Source organism: Haliotis cracherodii, unplaced genomic scaffold (genome assembly GCF_022045235.1).
Source record: "Haliotis cracherodii isolate W230 unplaced genomic scaffold, xgHalCrac1.p SCAF_3, whole genome shotgun sequence".
Lineage (NCBI taxonomy): Eukaryota > Metazoa > Mollusca > Gastropoda > Lepetellida > Haliotidae > Haliotis > Haliotis cracherodii.
The window spans coordinates 66,974,408-66,989,395 of record NW_027266286.1 but is presented as its reverse complement, the minus strand read 5'-3'; the positions used below and the strand labels follow the sequence as shown (position 1 = coordinate 66,989,395).

General features: G+C 39.5%; 1 protein-coding gene across 2 annotated transcripts in view; it reads right to left on the bottom strand.

Moving 5' to 3' along the window:
* Positions 1-14,988, bottom strand: part of LOC139474671 (transmembrane protein 135-like) — a 203,528-nt gene that overhangs the window by 183,957 nt on the left and 4,583 nt on the right. Inside the window, exons 2-3 of one of the 2 annotated variants that reach the window (XM_071257768.1) lie at positions 12,455-12,582; positions 9,915-10,004 (exon numbers count right to left, since the gene is read on the bottom strand). In XM_071257768.1, coding sequence (XP_071113869.1) covers positions 9,915-10,004; positions 12,455-12,582 — 218 coding nt within the window. Of the gene's footprint in view, positions 1-9,144; positions 9,235-9,914; positions 10,005-12,454; positions 12,583-14,988 lie in introns of both variants that reach the window. The other variant, XM_071257767.1, reaches the window with a different exon arrangement.

Genomic DNA, 14,988 nt, shown 5'->3' with positions numbered 1-14,988 from the left:
TGCTACAGAGATACCACAATAGCTCTGAACATCAACATGATAAATCAACTCATATTATTTGATTGTAAAAACTGAAGTGTCTAATATGTCTACAAGTATTTCAAAAGGCTGATTTCAGCATGTACACGAAGTACCCGACATGAGGATGATGTTGCGTGGGGTCGAGGATGAGGGTGAGTCAGACGTTACAGTCTGTGTTACCACGGATCGTCGCCAGCATACACACCATCTCTCCATGCACAATCTTGATACAGTCCAGACTCTTCCACATTTCCGGACTGCATTTATCTCAATTTTTAATTTGCGATTCAATATATCATAACTTTTTTGTTCCGAATGCTTTGAAAATGATGAACAACAACGAACCCCATTCCTCGTCTTCTCTGCTTGAAACTAAATGTTTATGACAGAGATTAATGCAGTGTGTTTGGAATGGAGGCACGACATGTTTTGGTCTGGGGAGGACGACTGCACGTTGATATTGCAACAGAAACAGCAATCTGCATCATTCTCATGCAGGCTAACCGTTGCTGAAGCCTTCAATAAAACAAGTCATTTGGGCCAGGATTTAATGCATTCTGTGACTTGGAGCATTAGGCTTGTGTCAAGTTCGATTAAATTTTCAGACTATAAAACTCCTACACAGCATGTTCCTAGCCAGTGTTTGGGGGACGGAGGGGCCGGTGGAAGGATGACAGAAGGGTTGCTGCAGGACAGGGAACAACATCCCTGCATCTTGTGGAGTTCCATCATCGCCTCATCCCTATACTTCGTTACATATGGCCGTGAGACGCAAGAACGACACACGTAAAATAAACACTAATATTACCGGCAAATAACTGCAATACTTCCCTCTCAGACACACTTTCACTCCAACCCTTTCTTGCAGATCATCTATCACAGGAAAATAAAACAAACATATCATCCACCACAGCATTCTTGTCACTACCCTAAAAACGACACTATATGTCACTGTCAATTTTACCTCACTTAAATATTCCTACATAAATACAGCCCGTGGAATGCTCTCATGCTGAAAGCATTACCTGGGAATAACCAGCACTGCATGTACACACCGAACAAGTAGAACTTATCATAACTGCTATAAATCTCCCATTTTCAACTTCATCGTATCAACCAAATCTCCATATGTTGCTGTGAAAACTGTTAAAAGAAAGAGGCAGTAAATACCTCGCCGATTCACACTTCTTGTTGCATTCAAAAAACTTTCAATACATTTATGGCAGACATAATCAACGTACAGCAGTATTAATGTCAATAAAAAAGAATTGTCGCGAAAAAAAGGAACAACGGCATTCAGATATTGTTGCTTGCACTCTACATGTGACAGTTCAGTTTAATGTCCACAGCTTGTGTTGCTGTGCAATATGTCTAGCTGAGCAGAGCTCTACTTTATAACATGGGCTCTGATTACAATCTTGATAATTAATACCGTAATTATTCTAATAACATCAACACAAAATATTGTTGTTATATTGCTTGTATATTTTATCTTTTAATATCTTTATTTTTTCCATATAAATAAATAAATAAATAAATAAATAAATAAATAAATAAATAAATAAATAAAACTCATTCCATTTGTGGACAGATCTTGATTAATGTTAAATACTATTTATTATTCTGTTCAGATTAACTTGAAATATTTTCAGCATACATTCAGCAGTTTGTATTTTTTCCCTATAAATTATCACACTGGGTATAATATCCTCTTCATTCTATATACTGCACTTACTACAATCTTGATTAATGTTTAATAATGTAATAATTCTGTTAATATAAACTTGAAATATTTTTGCTATTTTTTCAAGAGTTTGTTGATATTATCCAAAGAGAGTCTGAAATATTTCCATCTGAACATAATATCTCATTCATTCCATACACTGCACTGGTTACCAACATGATTAATGATAAATACCATCTTTATTTTGATAATCACGATTAAGTCAACTTGAAATATATTTGTAATATTTTCAGTTGTTGTATGTATTCCAAACTGAGACACTTTCAACCACCGATTGAATGCCACAAAATCACGAACTACAAGGACATGTTAAATTACATTCATTTAGTTAAATTTTGGTAAGACAGTAAAATTTCAATTCACAGACTTTAACTTGGTCCATACACTTTTTTAATTCCGGTTTATGATTTGTTGGGTAAAAAAATATAAAATTGAAAGAATTTCAGATATGTTTATGTGAATATGTTGCCATGACATAGTTTATGTAAAGTTGGTCGTTGGTCCGACAGCTAATGTATTGTATGGATAATCTTTTTGTAAGTTTGCATTTGGTGGAAAAAAAATAATTCACATAGTCTTTACCCACTTTTGTTTTAGGTCTGTCTGAAAATGCAAAGCCTTAAAATCTGAAATTCATTTTGAATTATTTTCGAGGATGAAATATATTCTCTTGACAACCACATGTTAAAGTGGTTTCAATTTCCCAATAATGACATGATATAACAGGAAATGAGTGATGAACCACTCCAAGTTATCAGCTGTTCACCACGCAGCTTCTAACTACAAGTAGCAAGGGTTTCCTGACTGACCAAGTAATGGTGCATATTTATTTTAATAAAATATGAGGCGAATAATTTCTAAAAACAAATAATTTTTTATGGTTAATATCATTCAGTTAAGTGCTCGGACAATTCATTTTTTCATGGCATATTTAGAGTGAGTTTGATGTTTAACGCCGCACTCAGCAATATTCCAGCTATATGACGGTGGTCTGTAAATAATCGTATCTGGATCAGACAATCCAGTGATTGAAATCATGAGCATCGATCCACGCCATTTGGATTGATGACATGCATCAACCAAGTCAGCGAGCCTGACCACCTGATCCCGTTAGTCGCCACTTACGACAAGCACAGTCGCCTTTTACGGCAAGCATGGGTTGCTGAAGACCTATTCTACCCCGGATCTTCACGGATCTTCACGGGTCCATATTTAGAGTAAAAGTGGTAACTGTAACCATTTTTCCACCTGCATGAAGATATCTGGTGGTGAATGCATGTTTCCTGGTTCTCATGGCCTCCGTGGCCTAGTGGATAGAGCAACGTCTTGAGATTGGTGGTTCAATTCCCTGGCCCCTCATACCAAAAGAGGCTAAAGGTTGGTACTTGTTGTTACCCTGCCTGGCGCTTGACATTAAGGGTCACTGGTCGGCTTGGAGTCAGTATGTGTCTGAGTGGGGTATTCATATAAACCTGTGGCATGGTATCTCAGAGGGCTAGCACTATAAAACCAGCATCAGTCCAGACTAGAACAAGCATTAACCCACACACACGTGTGCATGCATGTGGCCATATAAGTGCAACAATCTTTGACACAACATTAAACCCCACTTCACCCCACCCGGTTCTCCTGTCCAGGATGTGCCCCTCCTGTCCACAACAAACATGCACATACTTAATGCGTTCATGCTCTGGTGGGTCGAGATTGCGCTCTGAACTGCACAATGCATCGCATCAAGCACACCAGCTGAAACAAGAGCGGCCATGTGTGTAATGCATATTAGCATTCTGGTGTTGTTTAATAGGACCAGACATAAATGTCATGCAGCGTACGTCACATTGTTCCAGATGGTAGGGAGCTGAACCACTTTACAGCAGTTGACATGGAAATAGGATCCTCCCCCCATTAAAGTAACACTTTTTAATGTAGTAATTCATGTCGTAAACTTGGGAAGTTTTTTGCCTTGAAAGTCCTTTGTCATGATGAAAACACTTTTTTATATCTATACGCTCGTAGTGCCATTCATGTGTGAGTTCATGAAAGAGGTCCCCATGCCCACTGTATATATGCCATTACTTGCATACTAAGACCACATCCAATTTATTTTCTTACAAATAACAATACCCAAACAGTAATAAAATTTCTGAAAGAGTTAAAATGTTTTTTCATGTTTTTGCTTTTAATTTGTTTTAACTTTTATTTCAAGAGGGGTTTTTTCAACTCTACATCAACATTGATATTTCTTTTGTTTTGCCTCTAACCTTGGAATAGCAACCAAGAATATTTGTTAAAAATAAATAAACTGGCCTTGCCTGATCATTGTTATTGTTTTTATCAATATTCTGCTGATGAAACTACATCAGTGGAAGCAAGGGAAAAGCTAGTAGGCCATCTTGTCAGTGGCAAGGCCATCAACACCAATTGGGTGAAATGTCCAGCCACTAGAATCCATTAATGATTGTACACATTCATCTTAATGAATATTCCCAACTTTACATAACTGCTAAACCAACAAAGTGTATGCAAAATTTATGATTCACAAATACCAAACTTTTTAAAAAATCTTTTCCAAGGAGGGTAGACTAACATCTAGCCTCTGAAATGAACATATCATACAGAAAAAAGTTGTTAAATTATCTTAATAAAAAAATTACCATATTCGACGTAATAAGCGCCCCGCTCTAATAAGCGCCCATGGCGTTATTTGCTAATATATTGGCTAGTGAACAATCCCAGTTAGCACCCTTTCCGATTGATCAATGTACACAAGACTTATTTATTCGTGTATAATACGCACTTGTTTTTTATATGCACCCTTAATTATGGGCAATTAAATTCTGGAAAAATATATCTGTCATGTATAATACACACAGATTCTTCTTTTATATTATTTCAGGCTGTCAGCATAAACCACAAATTTACAATTTTTCAACCTCGTTTTTAATCTCACCAAAAATCTATTCTAATAAGAGCCCCCTATTTCTAATTTTGAGAGCGCCCTGGGCGCTTATTACGTCGAATACGATAATAAAAAAGAGCCCAGAGACTCTTCATTTTCAGATACTCCAGAAATCTAGACTTGCCAAACATTATAGACTTGCATGGGCTGTATTTGATATATTTGTATCAGGGTCTGTAAGACTGACTACATGGAGGGCAGACACCTGCTGGGAAACACCCCAGCATCAGCTCCACCATGTGCAACAGCCTGATAGAACAGCAGTGCGGAACATGTATGAACCATGTATATCAAAATGTATATGAAACTGAGGCACATCCAAAAGAGGTGGATGTTAAATGTGGAAACATCATCCGGCCCATCAGTCAGTGTTATCTATCACAGGCAGGTAATGCGACGCTCAGTTACATCCCACTCACAAAACATAGTCCCTGATTTTCCTTTTTATACCCAAGTAAATTCCTATCTTTGAAAGAACAGCAAGCCTGACACATAACCGACTCCATCAGAATACCAAGTGTCTATGAATACAAGATGGCATTTGATTGAGTGCCCCTACAAATCATTTGGTCACTACAAATATGGCTCCAGGTCATAGGCATAAAGATATGTTCCCAAAATAGTGCCGGTGCTGAAAGTTTATCGCGCTCTGTTCCCCCTGCACATCGGCAGCAAATCATAGGCAGATTCAGCAGTATCGCCCTCCCTCTGACAGTGCAGCCTTCCAGGCAGATCGCATGCACAGAACCATCCTCCGCTCACAGAGACAGAACTAGACTTTCACAGTCTCTAAGGCAACAATTATTAGTTTAAATCATAATTTCTAGATTATGTAAATAATACGAACAAGTTGTCCCTATAAGAGACTGGAATGTCCACATATCTAGTCTTGCCTATTAGGAGGATAGAATTACAACACATACATGGACTTTTCTTTCAGTACAGCCTTGGAGCAAGGCTAAGACAGAAACAAAGCTGGATGTTTGGATATCACATGCAAATGTTGGGGAATCATAAGCTGTTAAATGGGTGTGGTGTTGGGGTGTGACAGGTAAATGGGTAGGCATGACAACATGTTCAACATGTGCTTCTTATGATGATGATGGGGGATAAGTGTAACCTTGTGGGTGTGGCACTTGGGTAGATAGATGTGGTACCGGGTGGGACAGAGGTGGATAGAATGTGGAGCCGGGATGGTCAGAGTGTTCAGCCGGGGTGGATAGAGTGTGGTATCAGGAAACATAGGTGGTGGAGCCTGGATGGTCAGGGTGTTCAGCTGGGGTGGATAGAGTCTGTGGTGTGGTAGGGTGGTACCAGGGTAGTTGGTATGTGTTGTGGGGGTGGATGGGGTGTGGTACCAGGGTAGTTGGTATGTGTTTTGGGGGGCGGTGGATGGGGTGTGGTACCAGGGTAGTTAGTATGTGTTGTGGGGTTGGGTGGGGTGTGGTACCAGGGTAGTTAGTATGTGTTGTGGGGGGCGGTGAATGGGGTGTGGTACCAGGGTAGTTAGTATGTGTTGTGGGGGTGGATGGGGTATGGTACCAGGGTAGTTGGTATGTGTTTTGGGGGGCGGTGAATGGGGTGTGGTACCAGGGTAGTTAGTATGTGTTGTGGGGGTGGATGGGGTGTGGTACCAGGGTAGTTAGTATGTGTTGTGGGGGTGAATGGGGTGTGGTACCAGGGTAGTTAGTATGTGTTGTGGGGTTGGGTGGGGTGTGGTACCAGGGTAGTTAGTATGTGTTGTGGGGTTGGATGGGGTGTGGTACCAGGGTAGTTAGTATGTGTTGTGGGGTTGGGTGGGGTGTGGTACCAGGGTAGTTAGTATGTGTTGTGGGGTTGGGTGGGGTGTGGTACCAGGGTAGTTAGTATGTGTTGTGGGGTTGGGTGGGGTGTGGTACCAGGGTAGTTGGTATGTGTTTTGGGGGGCGGTGGATGGGGTGTGGTACCAGGGTAGTTAGTATGTGTTGTGGGGTTGGGTGGGGTGTGGTACCAGGGTAGTTAGTATGTGTTGTGGGGGGCGGTGGATGGGGTGTGGTACCAGGGTAGTTAGTATGTGTTGTGGGGGTGGATGGGGTGTGGTACCAGGGTAGTTGGTATGTGTTTTGGGGGGCGGTGAATGGGGTGTGGTACCAGGGTAGTTAGTATGTGTTGTGGGGTTGGGTGGGGTGTGGTACCAGGGTAGTTAGTACGTGTTGTGGGGTTGGGTGGGGTGTGGTACCAGGTTAGTTGGTATGTGTTGGGGGTTGGGGGGGTTGGGGGTGGGGGGTGGGGGGTGGAGCACCTGAGTCTGATGCCCAAATAATCAGCATATTTAACCTTGGCTACACCTACTTCCATAAACCCTCTGACATCTCTGCAATCAACACACACTCACTCTCCAAGCAATCACGGAAACTCTTTTCCTAGTAATCCGATGCGCTGGAATGACGTGGCAGGTATAGAAGGAACATTACCCCCAATCACAACACTAGATGATCTAATATCAATATTATATTCCATCAATTATCTAATGACAAAAACAGATACTACTCCACTTTTGACTGGGATATTTGTAATCTTTCCATGATACAAAAAACTGATTATAAATCAAGTATCCATTCATAACCATCTGACATATCTGATTATCCCTATCAAAAGTTGAGCAGTATATATGACACGATTGAAACACAACACACAGACATATAACGAATCATGTTATAAAACCAAACCATTATCCTGTGCCATTAAAATCAAATGTAGATCTTGAAAAAACATGCTTAAATTGTCATAAAGAAAAAAAGTAATTAATGAAGGATTAAGCACAGAGAGTGAAATACATGATGACTGGTCCCATTGAGTAAAGCCTATATCTGCCAGGGACAGCCATTTATTCAACAAAGATCTGTGCTCGTACCAGGATTACAAATGTTAAGTGAACAGGGTGTGGAGGAAAAGTGTTACCGTATTCGATATAATAAGCACCCCGCTCTTATAAGCGCCCATGGCGATATTTGCTAATATATTGGCTTGTGAACAATCCCAATTAGCACCCTTCCGATTGATCAATGTACACAACACTTATTTATTCGTGTATAATACGCAATTGTTTGTTATATGCACCCTTAATTATGGGCAATTAAATTCTGGAAAAACGTATCTCTCGTATAGACTGTCAGCATAAAGCACAAAATTTATCTTTCAACACTGTTTTTTTCCCCACCAAAATAATATTCTAATAAGAGCTCCCTATTTCTAATTTGGAGAGCGCCCTGGGCGCTTATTACGTTGAATATGGTAATAAGATTACAAAACCTTAAAAAGGGCAAAGTGTGTTAGAAGAAATTCTATGTGGTAATGGGCCTGCTGGGTCATTAAACTACATGATAGGATAACAATTATAAAACAAGAGTCACAAGTCACTGTAGCTCACCTGACTTATGAAGAAATAATATTTGGACACTTCAACCATATTTTGAAATATACCACATAAGAAATGGCTTAAGCCAAAGAAGTCTCAGAGATGTCGTAAATGCAGAAGCTAATGCAAACGGACAACACGACAAGACTTTCACTTGACTTTCAGTCAGGTGAGCTGATGGGGATAGGGATGGGGATGGGGATAGGGATGGGGGGTGGGGATGGGGATGGGGGGTGGGGATGGGGATGGGGGGTGGGGATGGGGATAGGGATGGGGATGGGGATAGGGATGGGGGGTGGGGATAGGGATGGGGGATGGGGATGGGGATAGGGATGGGGATGGGGATAGGGATGGGGGGTGGGGATGGGGATGGGGAAGGGGGGTGCTGATGGGGATGGGGATGGGGATGAGGATAGGGATGGGGTGGGGATGGGGATGGGGACGGGGAAGGGGGGAGCTGATGGGGATGGGGATGGGGGGGTGGGGATGGGGATGGGGATGGGGAAGGCGGTGCTGATGGGGATGGGGATGGGGTGCTGATGGGGGTGTCGACGGGTGGGTGGGGTATTTCATTTACTACTTCATTATGATTAATGTGAAGAAAAAAATGCTTCATGCTGTGGTGTATTGCTTATCATCTCATTTTGTTGGATCATTGAACCTTACAAGCCAACAAAATCCTGGTCATCTTTATAGTACAATCCTGACACCATTTGTTGGATTTTAAAAAACAACATAAATTGTGATCAGTGTAACTCTCAAATAGATTAGTAGTTTCTTGTTATAATATTTTGCACAAAATAAGCCAAGAAGTCATAAAATGTTAAATAGCTGATGGCAATTTTGATATCTCACACTCTTTCAAAAAAGCACATTACTAAAAGTAAGCATTACATAAGCTGATAATAAATTGCAACAATCGGAGTATGATATTAATTTTCTTAACTGATCTTGTTACACTTGTACTTTGCGTAACATTATTGACAGTTTTCTGTGTTCTATACATTTCAACATTCACTATACCTGGATTTCCGTTCCAGTAGAATAGCTACAAAGGCGCCACAATACGCCGAGAGAAAAGGGGAGTTGAAATAAAAACGGCCCGAGATTTTCCTGGAGAGTCAAAAGAAACAAAATAAGTTTTCTATAACAAAAAGAGATCAAAACGTGTGAAGCGACATTCCTGAATAGAAGTGACAACAAACCAACTGCCCAAACCCCAACCTCTGTCACCTCCAGAAAGTGTGATTATTGGGTTCAGAGGCTGGTGGTAGGGATGTAGCAAGAAAATAATGAACTTTTGAATCTCTGTGTCACAACAGCAAGTTGGTTGGTTGTCAGAAGCCACAACACACACACATCCGGCACAGAACCCAGACAGGAGGCACTTCAACAGGAGCAGCACCCACTACACTAATGTGTCACACAAAATTTGGTCTTTTTGATTAACTTGTCTCCACCAAAATAAATGAATTAAGGCTTTCTATTAATAAAATAATTACCTTCTTTCACCCCATGTGCATTGTGTATAACATCTTATATCCGATGTCGGAAACCAGATATATATATCATCATGGCCGCCATATGTTTTATCACATAAATTATTCAAAGTGCAGCATGATCGCATTGCACTTCCGATAACTACTTTCCATCAGAATCATATAGGTGAACACAGACATGGTAAGTACAGTGTCCCCCCCCTGACGAGTGCCCCCTGTGCGTTGTGGGGCGGATGCTAACACAGACTAGACCTGGCTACAGGTGTACGATGGAATGAGATGATTGTATGATACCTGTCTTTTCTTTCTATCAGTAACGACACTGCGCACGCAGGTATTCCACATATAAATGTATTGTAGTAATAGTAACAGCCAGCTAATTTCCTGAAACAAATAATTTCATTTAAACACATCATTATTGACAAATTGATTACTTGTTCTTCAGGCTTTGTCAGTAGAGATAGAACACAACTTATTTTCTTTCTTATCTCTGAACACATAACATGTTTTAATTTTAATTAATTTCAAAAGTTTATCTTCGCAAATGGAAGAATACTAATGAACTGATGACTGAATTTTCAAACGGTTGAGCTTTTGCTTTAACATTTCAAGGCAAGAATGTTTTGTCTTGTTTTTGTTTGTTTGTTGTTTTAGCCGCACTCAGCAATATTCCAACTATATGACGGCAGTCTGTCAGACGACATCATGAGCATCAATCAATTGGGATACGATGACATGCATCAACCAAGTCAGCGAGTCTGACCACCCGATCCCGTTAGTCGCCTCTTACGACAAGCATAGTCGCCTGTTACAGCAAGCATGGGCAAGCAAACTTTAACATTCTGTGCAAAAACAATTACTCATGTACTCTTTAAGATGGCAGCAATGACATCCATGTTTATTTATGGGTCAGAAAATTCATAAACTCGCTATGAATAAGATCATCCTAGACTTAGAAAGAATAGACGATGGACAGTTTGGCACATAATGAGTCATATTGATGTGAGGAAATTATTGTGAAGACAACTAGAAGACTGTTCGCAAGTATCAGTACTTCCAAAATATTCTAATCAGAAAGTAGGTCACGGTGACCTGGTACTGACATTGTAAGACTGTCATCACTTGCAATCATAAGTATTTAAATAATATAGCTACTACATTCTGGAAAAAGTATTTTAGTGAAAAAAAAGCAAATATTTATAAAAGACCTTCAGTGTGACCTTGACCATTAAGGTCACTCACTACCTTTTCAGATAGCAGCCCTGTCCCAAGGGTGACACAAACAAGTTTCACTGACCTACTTGACCTTGACCCGACCTGACAGATAAATGTTTTGAAAACAAATTCATTTAAACACAACACTTCTGGAATGATTGATTACTCAAGTTGATTACTTGCACTTCAAGTTTTCACAATAGAGATCCAGTCCCGCATCAGGGGCCAAATTCTGACAAAACCTGTTAGCATCCCCCTTTACATGGGGCTGCATAACACTGAGATAACGACGGGCAATGCACACTATACAGGTTCTGCTGGGCCTTCACTCCAGAAGAGATGGATTAAAATACAAAGCGTACAATCCTGTTAAGTGGAATTTCAACACGAGGAAAACCTGTTTGTCTGGAAATCTTGCATTTTGGGCGATTCTTGTCATAAAGGTCTACATATATACAAAGGACATTACTCCTTAACAATGGTTTGTTTTCCAGATAACTAGTGGCCTACAATGTGTATATCTTGTGTCTACAATGTGTATATCTAGTGCCTAAAAGGTGTATATCTTGTGCCTACAATGTGTATATCTAGTGGCCTACAATGTGTATATCTAGTGGTATATAATGTGTATATCTAGTGGCCTACAATGTGTATATCTAGTGGTCTATAATGTGTATATCTAGTGGTATATACTGTGAATATCTAGTAGCCTACAATGTATATATCTAGTGCCTACAATGTGTATATCTAGTGCCTACAATGTATATATCTAGTGCCTACAATGTGTATATCTAGTGCCTACAATGTATATATCTTGTGTCTACAATGTGTATATCTAGTGCCTACAATGTGTATATCTTGTGTCTACAATGTGTATATCTAGTGCCTACAATGTGTATATCTTGTGCCTACAATGTATATATCTAGTGGCCTACAATGTGTATATCTAGTGGTATATAATGTGTATATCTAGTGGTATATAATGTGTATATCTAGTGGCCTACAATGTGTATATCTAGTGGTCTATAATGTGTATATCTAGTGGTCTATAATGTGAATATCTAGTACCCTACAATGTATATATCTAGTGCCTACAATGTGTATATCTAGTGCCTACAATGTATATATCTAGTGGTCTATAATGTGTATATCTAGTGGTCTATAATGTGTATATCTAGTGGTATATACTGTGAATATCTAGTAGCCTACAACGTGTATACTTAGTGGTCTACAATGTGTAGATCTAGTGGCCTATAATGTACATATTTCATCATATACAATGTGTATACTTATAGCCCACTTACAGCCAAAATTGTCAGTGAAATATCATAGTTCTATCCCTGCAGTTGATGAACAACATGTGTGATGTACTGTGACATTAATCACTTACTTCTAAGTGTGTTTTGCATTAAAAAGCCATGATGGTTATGAAAGTGGAAAATATATTTTTTATTTCCCTCTCAAAATGGTCTGCTTATTAAACCACTAAAATACCAATAGTCATGCAATGTTCAATGTGATAGAAAACTAGCAGAATTTATTGACCATTACTAATGTGAATGTATGCTGGCGATATCGAGGCACAGAACGCATGGTGAAGATTATGAGGACTTTCCTACCTCCACAAACAGAAGAATGACAAGAACAACGTTCCATTGACAGTCAGGAAGAAGCTGGACTGCAGGGTCTCAGGGAGAAGTTTCTTCAAATAGTAAGACTTGCCTTTCTTCCGCAGTATGGCCGCCAACTACAAACAGACATTGACATGGTACATATGTGGAAATTGACATGGAAAGCATGTAGAAATTGTCATGGTACCTCTGTAGAAATAGACATGGAAAGTATGTAGAAATTGACATGGTACCTCTGTAGAAATTGACATGGTACATATGCAGAAACTGACATGGTATGTATGTAGATTTGTTTGTTTGTTGTTTATCGCCGCAATCAGCAATATTCCAGCTATATGACGGAGGTCTCTAAATAATTGAGTCTGGTCCAGACAATCCAGTGACTGACATCATGAGCATCGATATACGCAATTGGGATATGACATGCATCAACCAAGCCAGTGAGCCTGACCACCCGATCCCGTTAGTCGCCTCTTATGACAAGCATATTCGCCTCTTACACCAAGCACTGATTACTGAAGACCAATTCTAACCCGAATGGTTCCTATGTAGAATTGACATGGAACATATGTGGAAATTGACATGAGTGAGTGAGTGAGTGAGTGAGTGAGTGAGTGAGTGAGTATAGTTTTACACCACTTTTAGCAATTTTCCAGCAATATCACGGCAGGGATGGGCTTCACACATGTCAGAAACCTATGTAAAAACTGACATGGTACATATCTAGAGAATGAAGCATCATATTCTCACTGCCATTGTCCGCCAAACAACAAAAAACACTTCCCTTCAAACACTACAACATGAACATATCTAGAGTGTGCATGTCAAATGTCACACTGCTGCTGTAACAGACATGACAGATGTCATTCCAGTTAATTACTCAGGAAAATCAACAGAGACATTTAATGAACTATAGGCACTGTAAAAAGAATGTTACATAAAGCCTGACAGACTTCTATTCAATTTCACATAATACAGTGACGACTATTAAATCATCAGTTGAATTGTTCCAACGTTTTGTTGCGATTTAGAGCATGCAGGAACAGCTGTCACCACTTTGTAACTTTATTACAGTGTCACATGGGCTACAAAATGAATGTTTTAGTTTTACAACAAATCAAACAAAAAAGGTATCTCCATATACAATTGACAAAATAGCAGTAATGCACTCTTTCCAACCCACATGCAAAATAACAGTCATGTATGTCTCCACGTGGGGTCTTGATCAATATAATGGTCATCTTGTTTTCAGTACAGAGAATGCACACAAACCGAGAAATTCATGTTGTCACATCAGTGGAATAATTTTTATAAATACATGCCCCTGAAATAAACCGATTTTAGTACTGTTTCTAAATAGCAGTGTTGAGTTTTCACAAAACATCTAGAGAGACAGCTGGACCGACAACACAAAAGTTACCTGCCCAGTTAGACGGTTGCCAGGATAGTTTTGTTGCCAGTACAGAGTTTACATTTAAGGATAAAATCTTTGCAAATAATAATAAAATACCAGTCAGTTAAATGGTATATCAACACACCATGTTGGCGGTCTGGCGTAATGTGCCGCTGTTGTAGTGTTGTAGGAGTTCAAGCCAGAACATCGTGCATTTTCCCTAAATGCCAGCAACGACCACAGAAAGATTTCACGCAGTCAGAAATGAGTCGCTTAGCTCTATATTCTGATCATCATGTCAGCTAATATATGAGTTCAAACAAATTTTTATTGATACATAATGCATAGGTTTTAAAAAATCAACACGACAATCTGGCGAAGATTTTCAAAAGTTAACTGCCGAAACAAATATAGCCTAACTTGATGGTTGGGCAAGCAGGTATTTTCAATACTGTAAATATGTTCCAAGTATGATTTCATAACCAATATTTTTATGGTCCTGGAGTATGAAAAATCAGTTCATATGATTTGTATTATTTGGTCTTTGGAAAAGAAAAAAGAGTTGTTTGCTGTTATATTGTTGAAGTTCACACTTAATATACAGCTTTGACGTCACTTTATTAATAGTTTCAACTGTAGATTATCTGCAACAAATTGACACTGGACTGGCCTACTTTCTGCAATGCAAATTTTAAGCTCATGCATTAACTCTAAGCATGTGCAATAAGAAAATACTGTCTACAACAAGCAGATGAATGAGTAGTGTGAACATAAGGGCAAGTACAAATGCCGCACGGATATCGATGCACGAAGTTAGATATTCTAATGCATTACAAATGTACTGCATGAAATTTCCGTGCAGCATATTTTGTGCTGTATTTATTTTAATTTATTTATTAATTTTAACTATCAGGCTGTATTTTAAATCTGAACATGCAGTACTTTGTTACTTGTATTTCATACCGGTGGAGTGTATTGTTTTACGCTGTTCTTAGCAATATTCCAGCAATGTCACGATGGGGGAACACTAGCAATGGGCTTTACACGTACCCATTTGGGGAATCAAACCCGGGTCTCTGGCATGACAAGTGAACGCTTTAATCATGAGGCCACCCTACCACCCCTTCAA